General features: G+C 34.0%; 2 protein-coding genes and 2 long non-coding RNA genes across 5 annotated transcripts; 3 read left to right on the forward strand and 1 right to left on the reverse strand.

Annotated features, from left to right (window-relative positions):
- The first annotated feature begins 1,619 nt into the window (after positions 1-1,619).
- On the forward strand, positions 1,620-5,609 carry LOC122579899 (chaperone protein DnaJ). 2 transcript variants are annotated; one of them, XR_006320711.1, is made up of 6 exons: positions 1,620-2,012; positions 3,081-3,905; positions 4,040-4,125; positions 4,488-4,628; positions 4,759-5,248; positions 5,327-5,609. XR_006320711.1 is itself a non-coding variant. In XM_043752159.1 (5 exons), the coding sequence occupies exons 1-5, from the start codon at positions 1,662-1,664 to the stop codon at positions 4,901-4,903; spliced, it is 1,548 nt and encodes a 515-aa protein (XP_043608094.1). In that variant the 5' UTR covers positions 1,620-1,661; the 3' UTR covers positions 4,904-5,609. The 2 variants fall into 2 exon arrangements, 1 of the variants encoding a protein (XP_043608094.1); XM_043752159.1 differs by having other exon boundaries at positions 4,759-5,609.
- On the reverse strand, positions 5,490-9,268 carry LOC122579900 (protein CONSERVED IN THE GREEN LINEAGE AND DIATOMS 27, chloroplastic). The gene is made up of 7 exons (XM_043752160.1): positions 8,961-9,268; positions 8,617-8,769; positions 7,891-7,968; positions 7,652-7,747; positions 7,538-7,573; positions 7,121-7,287; positions 5,490-5,942 (listed from the first exon to the last, which is right to left on the reverse strand). Exons 1-7 carry the CDS (start codon positions 9,186-9,188, stop codon positions 5,780-5,782), a joined length of 921 nt encoding a protein of 306 aa, XP_043608095.1. The 5' UTR covers positions 9,189-9,268; the 3' UTR covers positions 5,490-5,779.
- LOC122579902 lies at positions 7,741-8,849 on the forward strand. The gene is made up of 2 exons (XR_006320712.1): positions 7,741-8,384; positions 8,468-8,849. It is a non-coding gene; the product is annotated as an uncharacterized LOC122579902 (long non-coding RNA).
- A 3,348-nt stretch (positions 9,269-12,616) lies between the features above and the next one.
- On the forward strand, positions 12,617-14,075 carry LOC122580540. The gene is made up of 4 exons (XR_006320816.1): positions 12,617-12,721; positions 12,905-12,974; positions 13,224-13,342; positions 13,662-14,075. It is a non-coding gene; the product is annotated as an uncharacterized LOC122580540 (long non-coding RNA).
- Positions 14,076-14,801: the final 726 nt, after the last annotated feature.

A 14,801-nucleotide genomic window follows, 5' to 3' on the forward strand; every position in this document is an offset into this window, starting at 1 on the left:
GCTAAATACAGCCCTAAGGGCTGTATTTAACGTGCATAAAAAACTTGTATTTTTCATATTAAAAGTCCGCCCCTGATTTTTATGGTAAATGTATAAACAATTTATGCACCTTAAATACAGCCAAAGGATGTATTTAACAAACCCCCTATTCTAAATCCAAATAGTAAAATATCCGAATATCAAAAACTATAGATAGAAAAAAAAAGAAAAACGCCTAAATAGATAGAATTTATATGCGTTATGAAAAGATGAAAGTTGAAGAAACCTTGAAACATCATGACACATAATTTTTGCCGTGATTTGTGAATATACAATTGATAATTTGATATGTTGCCTCAAAACCTAAAAAATCGAAAGCTTTTAAGCTTATCAAAACTTAGAAAAAATGATAAATTAATGTGAAAAGGAATAGAGTTTGACAAAATAAAATAAAATGGAAGTAAGATGAAAGTTCAGTTTCCACAGCTGTAGTCTACTACTACCGCTAGTGACGGGCTGACGGCTTTGAAATCGATTTTGGCCTTTGGGAATATTTTTGAAACTTGGGCTTTTGGGTTTATTTTTGCAAGTATGAGTATTTGGGGTACTTTTTGTTTTTCTAAGTGTGGGCTTTAGATTACTTAATAAAATCAATATTAATATATTATATATTATATAACTAGCGAATTAATCCGGGTTTAACCAATAACATAATTTTTGTTATTAAAACATTAGAACTTGATATAAATCTAGTAATTCAACTAACACAATAATTATATAATTAATAAATCAACTAACACAATAATAATTTATAAAATAAAAATGACTACCGCACTAAGTAAATAAAAAAGATTTTTTATTTGTAATATTATAATTTTTTTTTTTTAAATAAATGATTAATACTTTTATTAAACATGTAAAAGGTTATTTCTATTTTATTTATATATGACATCATAATTCAATTAGAAATTTTTTAAGGTAAAATATGGATTTGGCATGTCAAAAACTTTCTAAAAGTACTTGTAAAAATATATAGAGATAGAGAAGAGATAGAGATTTTTGTTTTTTTTTTTTTTAACAATTAAACATAGGATTTTGGGTATAACTCTTTTATTGTCATATTTTTTAACGAAAAACTTCTTGATTATACATAAAAAATGTTGAGGTGATGCCAACAAAACTTCTTTAGAAAATTTACTTCATTAACATGTGATTAAGTATACTGAAATGAATTTCATTCTCTCAAACTTTTTACCTATAAGCTCATCCGAAAAGTTGATACCGAAAATTGTTAGCTAAAGATTGTCGGTTAAGTGATAATGTTGGCACGATTGTGTCGATTGATTGTGTTGGTTTATGACGTTGGTTAAGCATCAATAGATTAGGTTGGTTTGTGGATTTTTTTCACATCCAACTGAGAAATAATTTAAAAGGATAATACGATAGAAGAAGTGAAATGATATTATCAAAAGATGTAAAATGTAATAATCTAAAATTTCGACAAAAACTGATAAAAGGTGTGACATTATTATTATAATCATTATTTTTTCCGGGGATGAGCCTAACTTATGTTTAGTTTTTGTAAGAATAAAATATAGATATATCCGTTGGTTCAAAGTTTTCGAGTCAAACCAAACCCAACCCCAACAAAAAAAAAAAAAAAGAAGAAAAAGTCGTTAGAAATGGCGGTGGTCCACGGCACACTATTCCGTAGCCTATGCGGTCTTCACCACCAATATCGAAACATTTCTACCTCCTCCTCCGCCGTCTGTGAATTCCTAATTAATCATCATATTACTAGTAATAATAATAATAATAAATATATGAGCACGAAGAGCGGCGAGTCACCAGTGGAACCACCACCGCCGGAATTATCGGGCAAAAATGCATACGACCTTCTCGGAGTTTCTGATACTTGTTCTTTTGCTGAAATTAAAGCCTCTTTTCGGAAACTGGCAAAACAAACGCATCCTGATCTTTCTCAATCTCCACTTAATTCTCATCGATTTCTTCAAATTCTCGCCGCTTATCAGGTTTCCCTTTTCTTTATATTCTATTATATAATTCTCTCTCTCTCTCTCTATATATATATATATGTTGAAATGATATTTTTGTATGGTAATAGGACTCATTACTGTGTAGATGAATATGTTTATTTATAGTAGGATTTGAATTCAATTTTTTGAGGGTGAAGCAAAATGTATTCAGGTAAAAAAGTAACTGCTCAGTGCCGCGTTCCGCAGGTTTTGAGCCCCAATACCCCGACGGTGTATGGGGGAGGTTAAGATGTAGACAGACTTTACCTCTACCAAAGTAGAGAGGCTGCTTCCAGTTTCTACCTAAATGGTAGAAAAGACCCTCCAACCTTTGCATGGAATGAGGATCGAACCCATGACCTCTGTCTCCAGAGGCAAGGGTGTTTACCACTGATCCAACCATGCTGCTAAAAAAAAAATGTATTCAGGTGTCACTGCTAATTATTGTTGCCTCATTATTATATTATATATATATATATATGTATTATCAATCTATCCTTGGTACAATTTTTGATATAACTGATTCTTACTAAAAACTAGGGGTAATATTGTCATATTTTTAGTGATTGAGCCCTGAATGTGTAGAGCTTAGTTAATTCCGATAAAGAGGCAATTTTGGGACTATATGGGGCCGTTTAGTGAGCTTGGTTTTACCTATTATGTGATGTACTTGGGCAGGGTAGGCTTATCGGAAAATCAACCTTTTAGAAGGACGCGAGATTGAGTGAATGTATAATGCATACATTTAGGAAAAAAACAAATCATTTTACATGGTGTAGTAATATTAATTTGCTAATAGCTTCATACTTCTCCATAGATAGTGTGATCTACAAATTTGCTCGCTTACTACAGTCGTATCAGGAGTGTAACAGGTGTGAAGCTGGAAATGTTTCATTCTAGCAGACATTGTAAACTAAATTAGTATCAGTTTCCGAAAAGAAATGACCTTAAAATATCAAATTTCGTTATAGGGTTTTACTAAAATGCGTGCTAGGTTGTAATAACTAACTTTTTTGAGTGTTAAGGATGAAAAGGGTGATTGATGGTTTTTCATGACTAATGCAGATATTGTCAGATACTGAAAAGAGAGCTCACTACGACAGGTACCTATTTACGCAAAAGGTAGTTGTCCAACAACGCTCGAGACAAGGTTCGTCAATGTACACATATGAATCCTATGAAACAACGGAGAAGCAGATGGAAGTTGTTGACTGGTTAAAATGGTATAGATATGCCATAAATGATATAGTATCAGAGAGAAGGATGGTGGATGGAACTAGCTACTTTGAAGTACTTGAAAATGATTTTTACTCCGCCATACATGCAGCTTATTATGGTCCTGTGATTCAGTCAATGGATTTCCTTCCTGATTGTTTTGAAGCTGATGTAAGGTCTGTTCCTGGAACTCCTGAGATCCTGCATTTGGTTTCTGGACGTGACCTTTTTGGGAAGGTATGCATAGCTAAAAAGTTTCTTGAATTATCTCATGCTTGCAATAAGCAACTCCCGTCACCCCAAAGCTTGAGTTTGGAGGTGAGTTACACGGATCATGATTCAGGTACTCACACTTGTGATGCATACAAAGATCTGGAGTTGCATGTAGCAGGAAAAATTGTTGCTGTTGCAAACAGGGTCCGAGCAAAGGGTGACACCACTAGCGTGTCAAATGAAGAATGTGAAGATCGTATTGATGTTTATCTCAATCTACATGAAGACGATATATTTTCAGGCAGCGAGTCCAATAAAAATCCTGAAGAAGATGTGGTTGCATCTAAGGTGTTTCTGGGAACCATAATTGGATTAGGGACCAGTGGGGACGAAGGGTCTTGCATGGTGCATGATAGTTGTGGTGTAAAGACTCATGTGGTTATGATTCATCGGACACTACTGGTGTGCACTATTGCTACCATTATCATTTTTCACTGTTTTTTCTTTGTTTAGTATGTGAGCAAACACCTGTTACAATTACACATGCATGAACATACACATGCTAAAGTTGAGAGATTTTCTATAATTCATGTTAGGTGAAACATATGCACTGGTATCAGTTGGGAGACAAGGCTTCTCTTTGTGAATGTAGATGCACTAGAGCTCGGTTACCACCAAGCAAGTAAGTCTCATATCTCATATGTCTTTCTTTCTTTTTTTTTTTTTTTCTGGGTAGAACTCATATCTCATATTTCACTGAATGCTTGTGTGTAAGCTCATTGCTTTCTACATCTGCGTAACCCCCCACTTACATATGCACACGCACCCCCAATCCATAGACACATAATTTACTCTCACCCTCATGTTGGAAAGCAGTCTTTCTACACTCGGGTTTGGGTCAGGTAGGGGGTATGATTTTCTAAATCCCGCTGCCACCATACCCTGCTCTTCGAAGGATTGGCTACTGTTGTTGTACTTATAGACCATTGAATGTGGGTCAGATTTTAATTTAAAACCTTTGTTGTTGAATTCCTCAATGATCAGGTACTGGTTATTTGAGCCTCGCTCTGGCTTGCATGATATCGGTGGGTGGTATATTGAGACATATGGAAGGGATAATAAAGGGAAAAATGTACCATCTCAGAGATATTGGGATGGGGTTGACGTTACAAATCCTTCTGAAAGGTAGTTGTTGATAATCCAACTTCACAGGTTCATCTGGTTTTTAACTATGTTAATGAAGGCATTATAAAGGGATTTCAGGGCATAGTTGTATGTACTTGCTGCTAAATTTATTTGTCTATGTGACAAGCAGGAGGGTTCATCCAGCCGTTTACTTGCTAGCTCTTGCCTATCGTACTCTAGATATAGAAGATGCCAAGAGAAAAAAGCATAAGATTAGAGATTTAGTTGGAGGAACATTGGCAGAAGCTTACAATTGGTGCAAAAAACTGGTGTAGGAAGAGTATATATGTGCTATGTGTATTTAGCACTGTCATTGTTTGGAAAATGACAAAATCTGTTCCAGCAGTCGTCTTTATCAAAATTGGTTATCACATGTGGAAAACTCGAGAATCTACATCAGCTATGCTGATCAATAATAGGAATAAGTATGTACAGTGGAGGTATGGAAGAACCATTCAACATCCAGTATGTTATGAATTAATCACTAGAGAATGAGAGTTTGTGTGGGAACCCATCAACTATGCATCGGTCATTAGCCTTTAGAGTTTAGATGTGACATGCTTCTCCGAGTTAGCTTCAAGCATCATCAGGCATCTTCATTGTGCTTCTATCTGTGTCAGGTTTATATTTGTGGTATCAATTGAAGTTCTAAGTTTTGAACATTTGGAAAGATAATGATGTCATTCTGTGATTTACAGCAAAAAGGAAGAGACCCGAAAGAAAACAATGTCTCATTTTGTTTGTCCATGCAACCACCGCTTTTGTTGGAGACTGCTTCATGTGGAAGAAGGAAGAACTTCTTTACCAAAGGTCTTTCTGATTTTTCTGTTGTTTCCATATGTAAAAATCATGTCAACCAAATATCTTGCAAGGCATAGAAAGATATATGTAAAATTACTTGAGGGGTGGCGATTCCTGTTTGTACTTTTTAATGCTACATATATATATGCTATACAAATGACAACATCATTCTAGTTGCAATCTAGTATCAAGTCTGCCCTTTAATTTAACCTTTCTTCAACTTCCTCAACTTCCATCTCTTCGAAGTTTTTCTTCCTTGTCTTTCCGACTAGCATCTCAAAAACACTAAATACATCTGTATATGTTTTGCACGGAATTGAATGTGTGAAATTGGTTTCTTTTGTTCCTGATTACTTAAGCAGGTCCTCCCACTTGCAATATTGCCCACCTGCCAGAGCACGGTAGTACCTGTCCCTGCAGTAGACTGGCCTTCCATCAGCAGCCTCAGCAGCAGCTGCTGCTAAATCATCGTCAACCTTCACACCCAGTGGTAATCTCAGGAGCTCTTCTTTGCTGTAAAATAGATTTCCGTAAGAAATTTTTAGTTTCTAATCCATACTCAATGCTAGAGGTGCCAGGGCCCACTTACTTTATGTGTTGGCTAATCTGGGCAGAACAGGTGTGGTTAATGAAACTAGCTAAAACGGGAACTGTTTAAACAGGTTCAAAGTCGTTTGAAGTCTATATTTTTTGTATACGACCCCCTAAACCGTTTTATTTGAAGATTTATAGTATATTTATAGTAACGTTGTTTACATATACATAATTTACGCATTAGTTAATAGTATTGTTTTCTAAATGACAGAAAGCTGTTCACTGGTCAATAAAATCCAGTTATCTCCACTGGTACTAAAAGATGAACTGTTTTAACCAGAACAAGCCACTTGACCCACCAATCTTACCACTAGGAATGGCTATTGGTCATTTGACCAGATGGACATCCACCGCCAGATCCGCCATAGGTAGATATGGATATGGATGGCTAAAATTGATGAATAATGGATATGGATGTTTACCGCCATTAATGGACTGGATATGAGTCATATGACCAGGTCATTCATGGATAACCCGCTTACCACCCCATATAATACATATATTAGATAGAAACATATACACGTAACACCTGTTTCTGCCGTAAAAAAAAACCATATACACGTATACTTACATACTTACACATACTTTAAATTGTCATCTTGTGTATTGGTATGAACTAAAATTAGCCATGTTTTAATTATTGTACCATACTAGTAGTTAATGATAATCCATTATATGATGCTTAACAAATAATGTCTACTTGAATTAATGATTTTAACTCACAATACCCTCATGAAGCACAAGCACTTTATATTAGTAGGATCAGCAATTAGGCTAATTGCATTAATATATGGTTTAGAAACCAATAGACTAATCGGATATTTGGCTATACGTCTTACATCAACTCGGGAAAATATTTGCATTGAAGTTAATGTCGTTCTAGCTAACAAATATTTTGAAATCATTAGATATGGATATGGATGAACTAAAGAACTTAAATGGATGTAAATTTGTATACGGATGCCGATAAAATAAATGGATATGGATGTAGATATCGTTCTACCCTTTCCATATCCAATCCATTGTTATTCCTAATGGATTACCGCCTCTAGGTACTTGACCCTGCCTCTAAAAGGTTAAGTTCTGTATAAGTGTACCTCATATTTGTACTGGTCTTCATAGCTGCAACCTCGTCTTTGTTTGCAAAAGTTCTTAGCATGAAATCTTCTACCGGTGTGGCAAAAATGATCAGTGAAACAGCTGTAACAAGTAAGACACCAGTTCCAACTAATGTTTGTTTGAGCAACTTGATGACTGGTTTGACCTACATTTATAAGGTAGAAAGGATTTCAGTTTTTAGAATAGAACAGGACGAACAAAACTTGCACAAAAATCTAGTTTAATATTTCCATATGTTGCATTCGTCTTATATGCTCATGTAGATGTCTATGTGAAGTAAGTGTTCATAATTTTAGTTTCATAAAGTAATTGTCATATGGCAATGCTACAATATATATTCAGTTTATAAATCACCAGGCTTAAATTCAAACTAGTATTATTGTTACTCTTGGTACCTTGTATGACCCCAGTAATCTATCACGGGCCAGAATCTGCAAAGATTAAAACACAATCTAAGTTGCCAGATTTGTTGAAGCAATTGTGATCTGATACTAAAACTTTACACTAACCTCTGGAGGCTTAACCCACATTTGTCCATCATACCAACCACTCTCTTCATAGGGTATCACTGCTGATAATAGTCTGTCCCCTACGTAACTCCATCCCTGCCAAAGAAGTACAGACTTTCTTCGGTAAGCTGACCCTTAAAACTAGAACTTAAGTAGTTTTAGATTTCGCTGTAAGCTAAACTTAACTAGTGGCAACACTGATAAATGGTGGTTTTGTTACTTGCATTAAAATGACGTACCAGATAAATCCGCAGAACAACTAATGATACAAGAAAAAGTGTCCCCGTTCCTGCAGCTAGTAAAAATCGTAAAGGATCCTGCATATGAAAGCCAGTGTTATCTAGGAATTTGGACAAGATTAGAAATACTTATCATCTAAAATCTGTTTATCATTATGAATATGAAAACAATTGGGTTACAGACCAGTGGCCACGTGCCCCCCTAAAAAGCAGTTTGGTGCTGAAATAGGCGGGGGTTCGAATCTTCGTTCCCCAACTAAGGTTTCTGGGGTCTCACCGCTAGTCAGTGTTGCAGGATCGCTAGACTGGAAGGAAAAATTCCTTCCCGGGATTAAGGGGTTCCCAGGCATTTACCCTCCTATGAATATGAACTTGAACATGAACATGAAGATGAAGTAGGTATTATATTATTGACTAATTATCTTCCTTTGCATTTTTTATGTTTCAAGATTCCCAATATATGTGTGGACACTACATCTAGGTTCTGGAATATGGTATACCCAAAACTTATGTTGCTAATGTATACAACCAAAATGTTTATATTTTCATTTGCAGTTTGTGTGATTGTGTCCTTTAGGTAAGAACTGTTCGAGATACTTCGTTTAGTAGACGGACTCTTCTAAGTAATATATGCCGGATGAGTAAAATGGTATACATTAATTGAAGCGCTGTCACACTGCTACTCGGATAATATTTCTATATATCAAGAAATGGCATGAATCTTACACTTGAAGGATTGAAGCTGGCAGCTGATATTGGCACTCCAAGAACAGTAAATGTCACCAACCAAAGCCCTCCAAGCCGCAGGAAAAAGGATGGCGGTTTCAGTTCGCCCCATGAGTATAATGGTCCTTCCTTTAAAGATGAGTACTCATTTACCTAGTTCATATTCATAAACATCATCTACATGCAGGCATAATACTCCATCAATATATCACTTACAATAGTTTCTTATCATGTTTCTATGCTACAATAACTTATTTGGCATTCAAGATATATAAAAATGTTGACTACTTTTCAAAACGAGTGTAACAATACTTGTTTCGTATTTGTTGAAATAGATGACATACCGGTCTTTGCTCATAAGGGACCGCAGTTTCCAATCCAGGTTCCCAACTCTGGCCGGGCAAGTTGCTAAACCGACCATCCATCTCATCTTTCAAAGCCATGCTAGTAATAATTCTTTGAGACGAACTCCGGTTCCATTTCTGTCCGTTATACCGAATTAGCCGATGGTGATCCTTGACTTTTTCACCTGGACATGACAGTAAAGAGCAATACACATTTAACCTGATCATTTAGTTCCTGGAACCTATAAGAGTTCGATAAAACCTGCAATCAGATTAACAGAGATTTTATTATGATAAAGTAGTCTAATAGTTTAAGCTTTTGGGGGACCATTTTGTTATTTTACGTGGTTGGGAAATTTCTATTTTGTAGATAAAATTCTTTTTCTTTCTTTTGAGGGCTGCTTGCTTTTGTAGACGTGGCATCATGTCAACTTTTAAATCTTCATAATCATAATTCAGTCCATTTTCTTTGGGTTCAATAACAATAACAAATGTTATCTAAATGGATATTCCTCAAGTGGTAAAGGTCGTAAGACCCCTCTTAATAGTAAGCATTATTTTTATTTTTATTTTCAATACGCATTAAGGCCTGATTATTTACTTCATCACAAGCTCGTCTTCAAGTCTTCAACCGAACACTCAAACCGATGTACCAACCTTTATGCAGTTCTAATGGCGTCGGTTTTCTACTCAAAATGATGCGCAACTGATGAGACGATTGGGAGAGGTCTAAAACTGCTAATCGGGCCAGGAATCTCAGAGCGAGTAATTGGCTTAGGCAGAGAGTATCTGAGAAGTAATCAAAAAGGAACTTTTATATATAAATTTGGGATTTATATAAATGACCTGTTCACATGACCATAGAATTGTTTAAATGTTTGGAAACATTAACACAAGTGTTTAAATACTTCAAACCAATTTTTGACAGAGTTAATATCAATTTCCGTCCGTTGACCAAATTGTAGAGCATGTAACAATTACTTGGATACTATTCAACTTGTTTCAGCCGCTTATAGTGAGTATTCAACCTTAGAATCAGCTTTTTACTTTTTACCAACAGTTCAACAGGTCAAACTAGATAGCTATATAAAATTATGGAAGGTAGATATGTAATACAATTTAATACGGTAGATTATTATTTTGGTGAATGTGGATTTAGGTTACTTGGTAGTATCTCTTGTTATGTAAATTCAAAGATCAATATTTGAGACAGATATATTGAAAATTATATGAGAATAATACAGATGTCATTTAACAATATCTATTTATTGCGAGTAAGTTAAACATTGGCGTGTTGGGTTGATTTGCGTGCGTGGTTGGCAGAGACTGTTGTGTTACTTGAGTGTGGAAATCTCTAACTTGCATGGTCCTGTCATCAGTATTTCTCGTGTTTACAACATTCAAAAACAGTCTTTGTTTCTATCCGGCGTATACACTATATACTACCGACAATAGTATCACGATTTTCATTAAAGTATTATGATAAATGCTTCGACAGATATCTAGTTATAAAATAAAAAAAGAAATCCCAAAATGCCAGAATCGAAACCATTACAATTACTGTGTAGCATAATAGCATTGTATTGTAATAATATTATTAATCAATCAATCATCAATCTCATTAATGCCAAAGTTTATGAACAGTGGCACGTGGCGCTGTTCTATTGGTCTCGCATGTACCCGCGTTTTTCTCAGATTTTGTCATATCGGATTCCGTTAAGGTTATTTTTTGTTCGGTTTTTCTTGGTTTCGTACATAGTTTTTTTTGCTTTTGTGTTTTCTTTCTATTGGTCCACCTATACCCCGCATTTTTTCAGATTTTGCCATATCGGATCCCGTTAAGGTTATTTTTCTTTCGTTTTTTGTTGGTTTATTACATAGGTTTTTTGCTTTTGTGTTTTCTTTCTATTGGTTCATCGTATACACCACATCACTATTTAGATTTTGTCATTTTGGATCCGTTTGGGGTTTTTTCTTGGTGTTCATCATAGTTTTTTGGCTTTTGTGTTCTCAAATAATATATTGGAAACTTTTACTTAACATTTTATTTTTCCTTTGTTATTTCTATTTTCTTTAAGGTTATTTATCTTTCGGTTTATCTTGGTTTTTTGATACCTTTTTTTTTGCTTATATGATCTCTATTATTGGTTCATCATATATCTCGCATCACTATTTAGATTCTGACATTACGGATCCCATTTGGAGTTTTTTTTTTTCGTTTTTTTTGGCATGGTTATCAATAGTAACCATGCTTATTGAAACTTGACACGTGGCATCGGTATAAAGTGACACATTGCACGTTTCTTATAGTTTGGATTTTGCCATATTGCATCCTGTTCGGATTTTGTCACGTCTTTTTCTTTTTTAGTTTTTTTTTTCCTTTTCGGATTTTTTATTACGGGTTACTTCTGTTGTTTTTTTCACACTTTTTATTTGTCATTCAACCTTATTATGATACACCCCGTACCACTACTTGCATTTTGCTATATCGCATCCACTTGATATCTGAATTAATATATTGATATTTTTGTCATATCACATCCCGTTCAGGTTTCTACTACGGGTTATTTTTGGTTTCTTGCATACTTTTAAACAAACATATTAATGACAAAGTTATAGCTAATTAAGCTGTTGAAAATTCACGGCATATATACTAAAATAACGAACCGTTTCAACAAAGAAATTGAGACCCCGCAACGCGGGGTACAAAATTTTCTAGTTGCAATTACTTCACAAACAGTTTTATAAAAAACTCTTCTCTATTTTTATAAAACTATATATCACGGTGTCCGCCAATGTGGCGGTTGTCATGACAACGACGGTGTAGTGCTGGAGGTTACTGTTGGTGATAGAAGCGACGTTAAATGGTGTAAATAATTAATGTAAACATAACTGATGTAAGGATTAATGAATATTTTAAATGATAAATGACTTCCGTCTTCACCAACAATATTATTGGTGAAGGTAGTTCTCATTTATATTGATTATCATTATCTTATTCACTCAGAAACCATCTTTCTCGTCAATTGATAAAGTTAAGGAATAATATTCATTTAACACATCTAATTTAACCTTAACTTTAATCAATTGAATATTATTCCTTAATTTTATTCAATTGAATATTATGCTACAAAATCATACTCGTAATGTATTACAGTACAGTTGATAATATATATTTTTATTTAATTTCAGAATTAATTAATATATATTTTCAATTAATCATTTAATTGTATTATTGAGATTTTCAATCTTAGGGTTTATTATTTTCACACATGATTTGGTAATTTAATTGACATAATCTATTTAAACTTGTTTTTGATCGGGATTTTCCATAAAAAAATTGGTTAGAAATAACATATTGATGTATATATGAATTTATGTATTTCTATTTTCTAGTGAGAGTTAAAGGAATTTTAAAATTGTAGTTAGATTTTGCAAAACATAAGTTAATTATAGCATATTACTCCATTATATATATGTAGATATACAATGAGAGTCGCTTAGCTTTGCTGAGATGTCGGCTTCTATAGAGTGTGAGGAGTTTTAGTTATGACATGGCGTATCTCATGAAACATGTACGTGTGTAATCAGAATTTTGCCAAGTTTTAGACCAGCTTTGAGCTAGGGAAGTTATATGTTTAACGAGCACTTTTGGTATCTTTTTTCTCCTTATGTATGAAACATAGGCGGACCATATACTCAAAAGGAAAATGACAACATTTTTGGCATGGATTGGTCACTATGCAAAATTTTACGGTTAGGTATAATCTTTCTTTCTTGCCTTTTGCACTTGTGCTTGAAAATCCAAACTTGATTTTATTGTTTTCTTAGCTAATGGTTTTTCTTTTGGTTGCAAAATTTCAATACACAGGTATAGTATAGTTACAAACTTATTAATGAGATTATCATTATAGTTTCATTATCTTTAGTTTTCTTGTTTCCAGGTATAGTGAATGTGGTTAAAATTGTAAATTTGTAAGCTTTTGTACGGTTGAGAAGGCCCTCTCCAAAATGGTATGTAAATTTACTAGACATAAAGTTTGTTGATTATCAGAAATATAGGTGTTGAGGTATACATGTATAATCAGATTGTGGTATTAATAAAACGTCTATTTTTAGGGGAAAAAAAAACCTTTGATGATTTGTCTACAATAATATACATATTGGCTGTTTTTAGGTGCATAATTTTAAGAGTTCATTGTAATTAATATATGAAAATGATTGAAGTTCGGTAATTACATATGTGGGTTGTGCTGAATTCAGGTCCATCTAAGCCATAGACAACTATGGGCTGTCGGTTGTGTCTATAGAGAAAAGAACAGATGATAAGCATATTGTTTGACTTCTTGTACCAATTGCAGCAGTAAGGTCTATGCTTCAAGGTAACCGAGTCTCACTAGACACTAATCAATCCCTCAATGATAGATGGCTGACTCAGGCTGGGTCTTACTAGATACTAACACTGCCCTTAATATGTTGCTCTAGTTTCCTTTATATTGTTTATATTAAGCTCTTAGTTTCTAAATCACTAAGTAAGCATTTTTCCAGTCTGTTCTTTTAAACAACTTTCAAAACATGCACTTACTATTTACTTATTGTTTTTTCAGTCTTTGACAGTAGATGCATATCTAAGTTATTTTATTTATAGCTTTGATTGTTTAGTAGAAACCGTTCACTTGTGCTATTGTTCTATACATGCAGAAATAAAAGATGCTTGATGGAATCTCTATATTGTTGAAAAGTGACTATGTTTCTCCAATCTTAGCATTAGTTATATTTAAAAGTTTGCAAGTTAGTTGGAAGGCTGAAGTGTATTCTTCTTGAAGATGAAGGGCCAGAGACGTATGGGACATATGGTTACAATACATCTGGAGGAGTGGTAACGGTAATATCCTGGTCTATAGATCTACTCACTAGTATATACGTATGATTTTTATGTTTAGCATCATAGATAGCTTTCATCCAAGAAAATCACTTATCATATTCCAGAAAATCTAGCACAATGTAGATCGTTCACTCTTTTGTTGTTCTTTCATAATCTGATTTACTACCATCAGATTTGTGTATTGTATATAAGCTTTTTCCTCATTATTAATATAGCTACTTATTTACGTATCACTGTTGGTGCTTGATCTTTAATTTTCTGCAATTTGTTATCAGTCTTTTGTTTTTTCTTCATATATATGAAGATCAAGATATATATTAGTATTAGAAAAAACATTATGTACTACTAGATAAGTTGTTGGATTGTCTTTTTTATATACTTGGAGTTATATATGTACACTTCAGCTAAATTCTAGTGATCAAGATATATTGATGATTACCAAGTTTTGATATTGCACTACAAGAAAAGTTTGATCAGTTTGTTAGTTTGGTATGAAAAGTTTTGGTCGTATTTGATAACTTAGGTAGATTGTTGATGATGATATATTGATGGTGTTGTTCTTTTAGGTAGATTGTTGGTGATGTTTGTTGTTGTTGTTGGTAGTTGAGTAGGCTAGAAACAGGTTTTATTATGTTTCCGGAAAATGCCAGAAAAACTGGATGGAAATCGAAACAGCAACGAAATGCTGTCCATATTTTTTTTATTAGGGACGACTTTTGTGACGACAAAGTTGTCCCCAAAAGCCTTTTACGACATTTATTTATATTTATTTTTTTTTGAAGAAAATGATTTTGGGACGACATAGGCGTCACTAAATATAGTGGCAAAATCTATTTAGGGACGACAATTACGTTGCTAAAGTCGTCACTAAAATATTTTTAAAAATAAATGAAAAGTAAATAAAACTTATTTAGTGACGACACATACATCACTAAAGCCGTCGCTAAATTTTTTCG

Source organism: Erigeron canadensis, chromosome 8, assembly GCF_010389155.1.
Source record: "Erigeron canadensis isolate Cc75 chromosome 8, C_canadensis_v1, whole genome shotgun sequence".
NCBI lineage: Eukaryota > Viridiplantae > Streptophyta > Magnoliopsida > Asterales > Asteraceae > Erigeron > Erigeron canadensis.

What these genes read in the sequence shown, in the direction of transcription:
- LOC122579899 (XM_043752159.1), top strand. Translation starts at nt 1,662, where the DNA reads ATGGCGGTGGTCCACGGCACACTATTCCGTAGCCTATGCGGTCTTCAC. An exon ending in TGATTCATCGGACACTACTG is followed by an intron (nt 3,906 to 4,039) that starts GTGTGCACTATT and finishes AATTCATGTTAG; the next exon opens with GTGAAACATATGCACTGGTA. An exon ending in GCTCGGTTACCACCAAGCAA is followed by an intron (nt 4,126 to 4,487) that starts GTAAGTCTCATA and finishes CTCAATGATCAG; the next exon opens with GTACTGGTTATTTGAGCCTC.
- LOC122579900 (XM_043752160.1), bottom strand. Translation starts at nt 9,188, where the DNA reads ATGATCAGGTTAAATGTGTATTGCTCTTTACTGTCATGTCCAGGTGAA. An exon ending in TGTGGGTTAAGCCTCCAGAG is followed by an intron (nt 7,574 to 7,651) that starts GTTAGTGTAAAG and finishes TAATCTTTGCAG; the next exon opens with ATTCTGGCCCGTGATAGATT. An exon ending in GATTACTGGGGTCATACAAG is followed by an intron (nt 7,288 to 7,537) that starts GTACCAAGAGTA and finishes TTATAAATGTAG; the next exon opens with GTCAAACCAGTCATCAAGTT.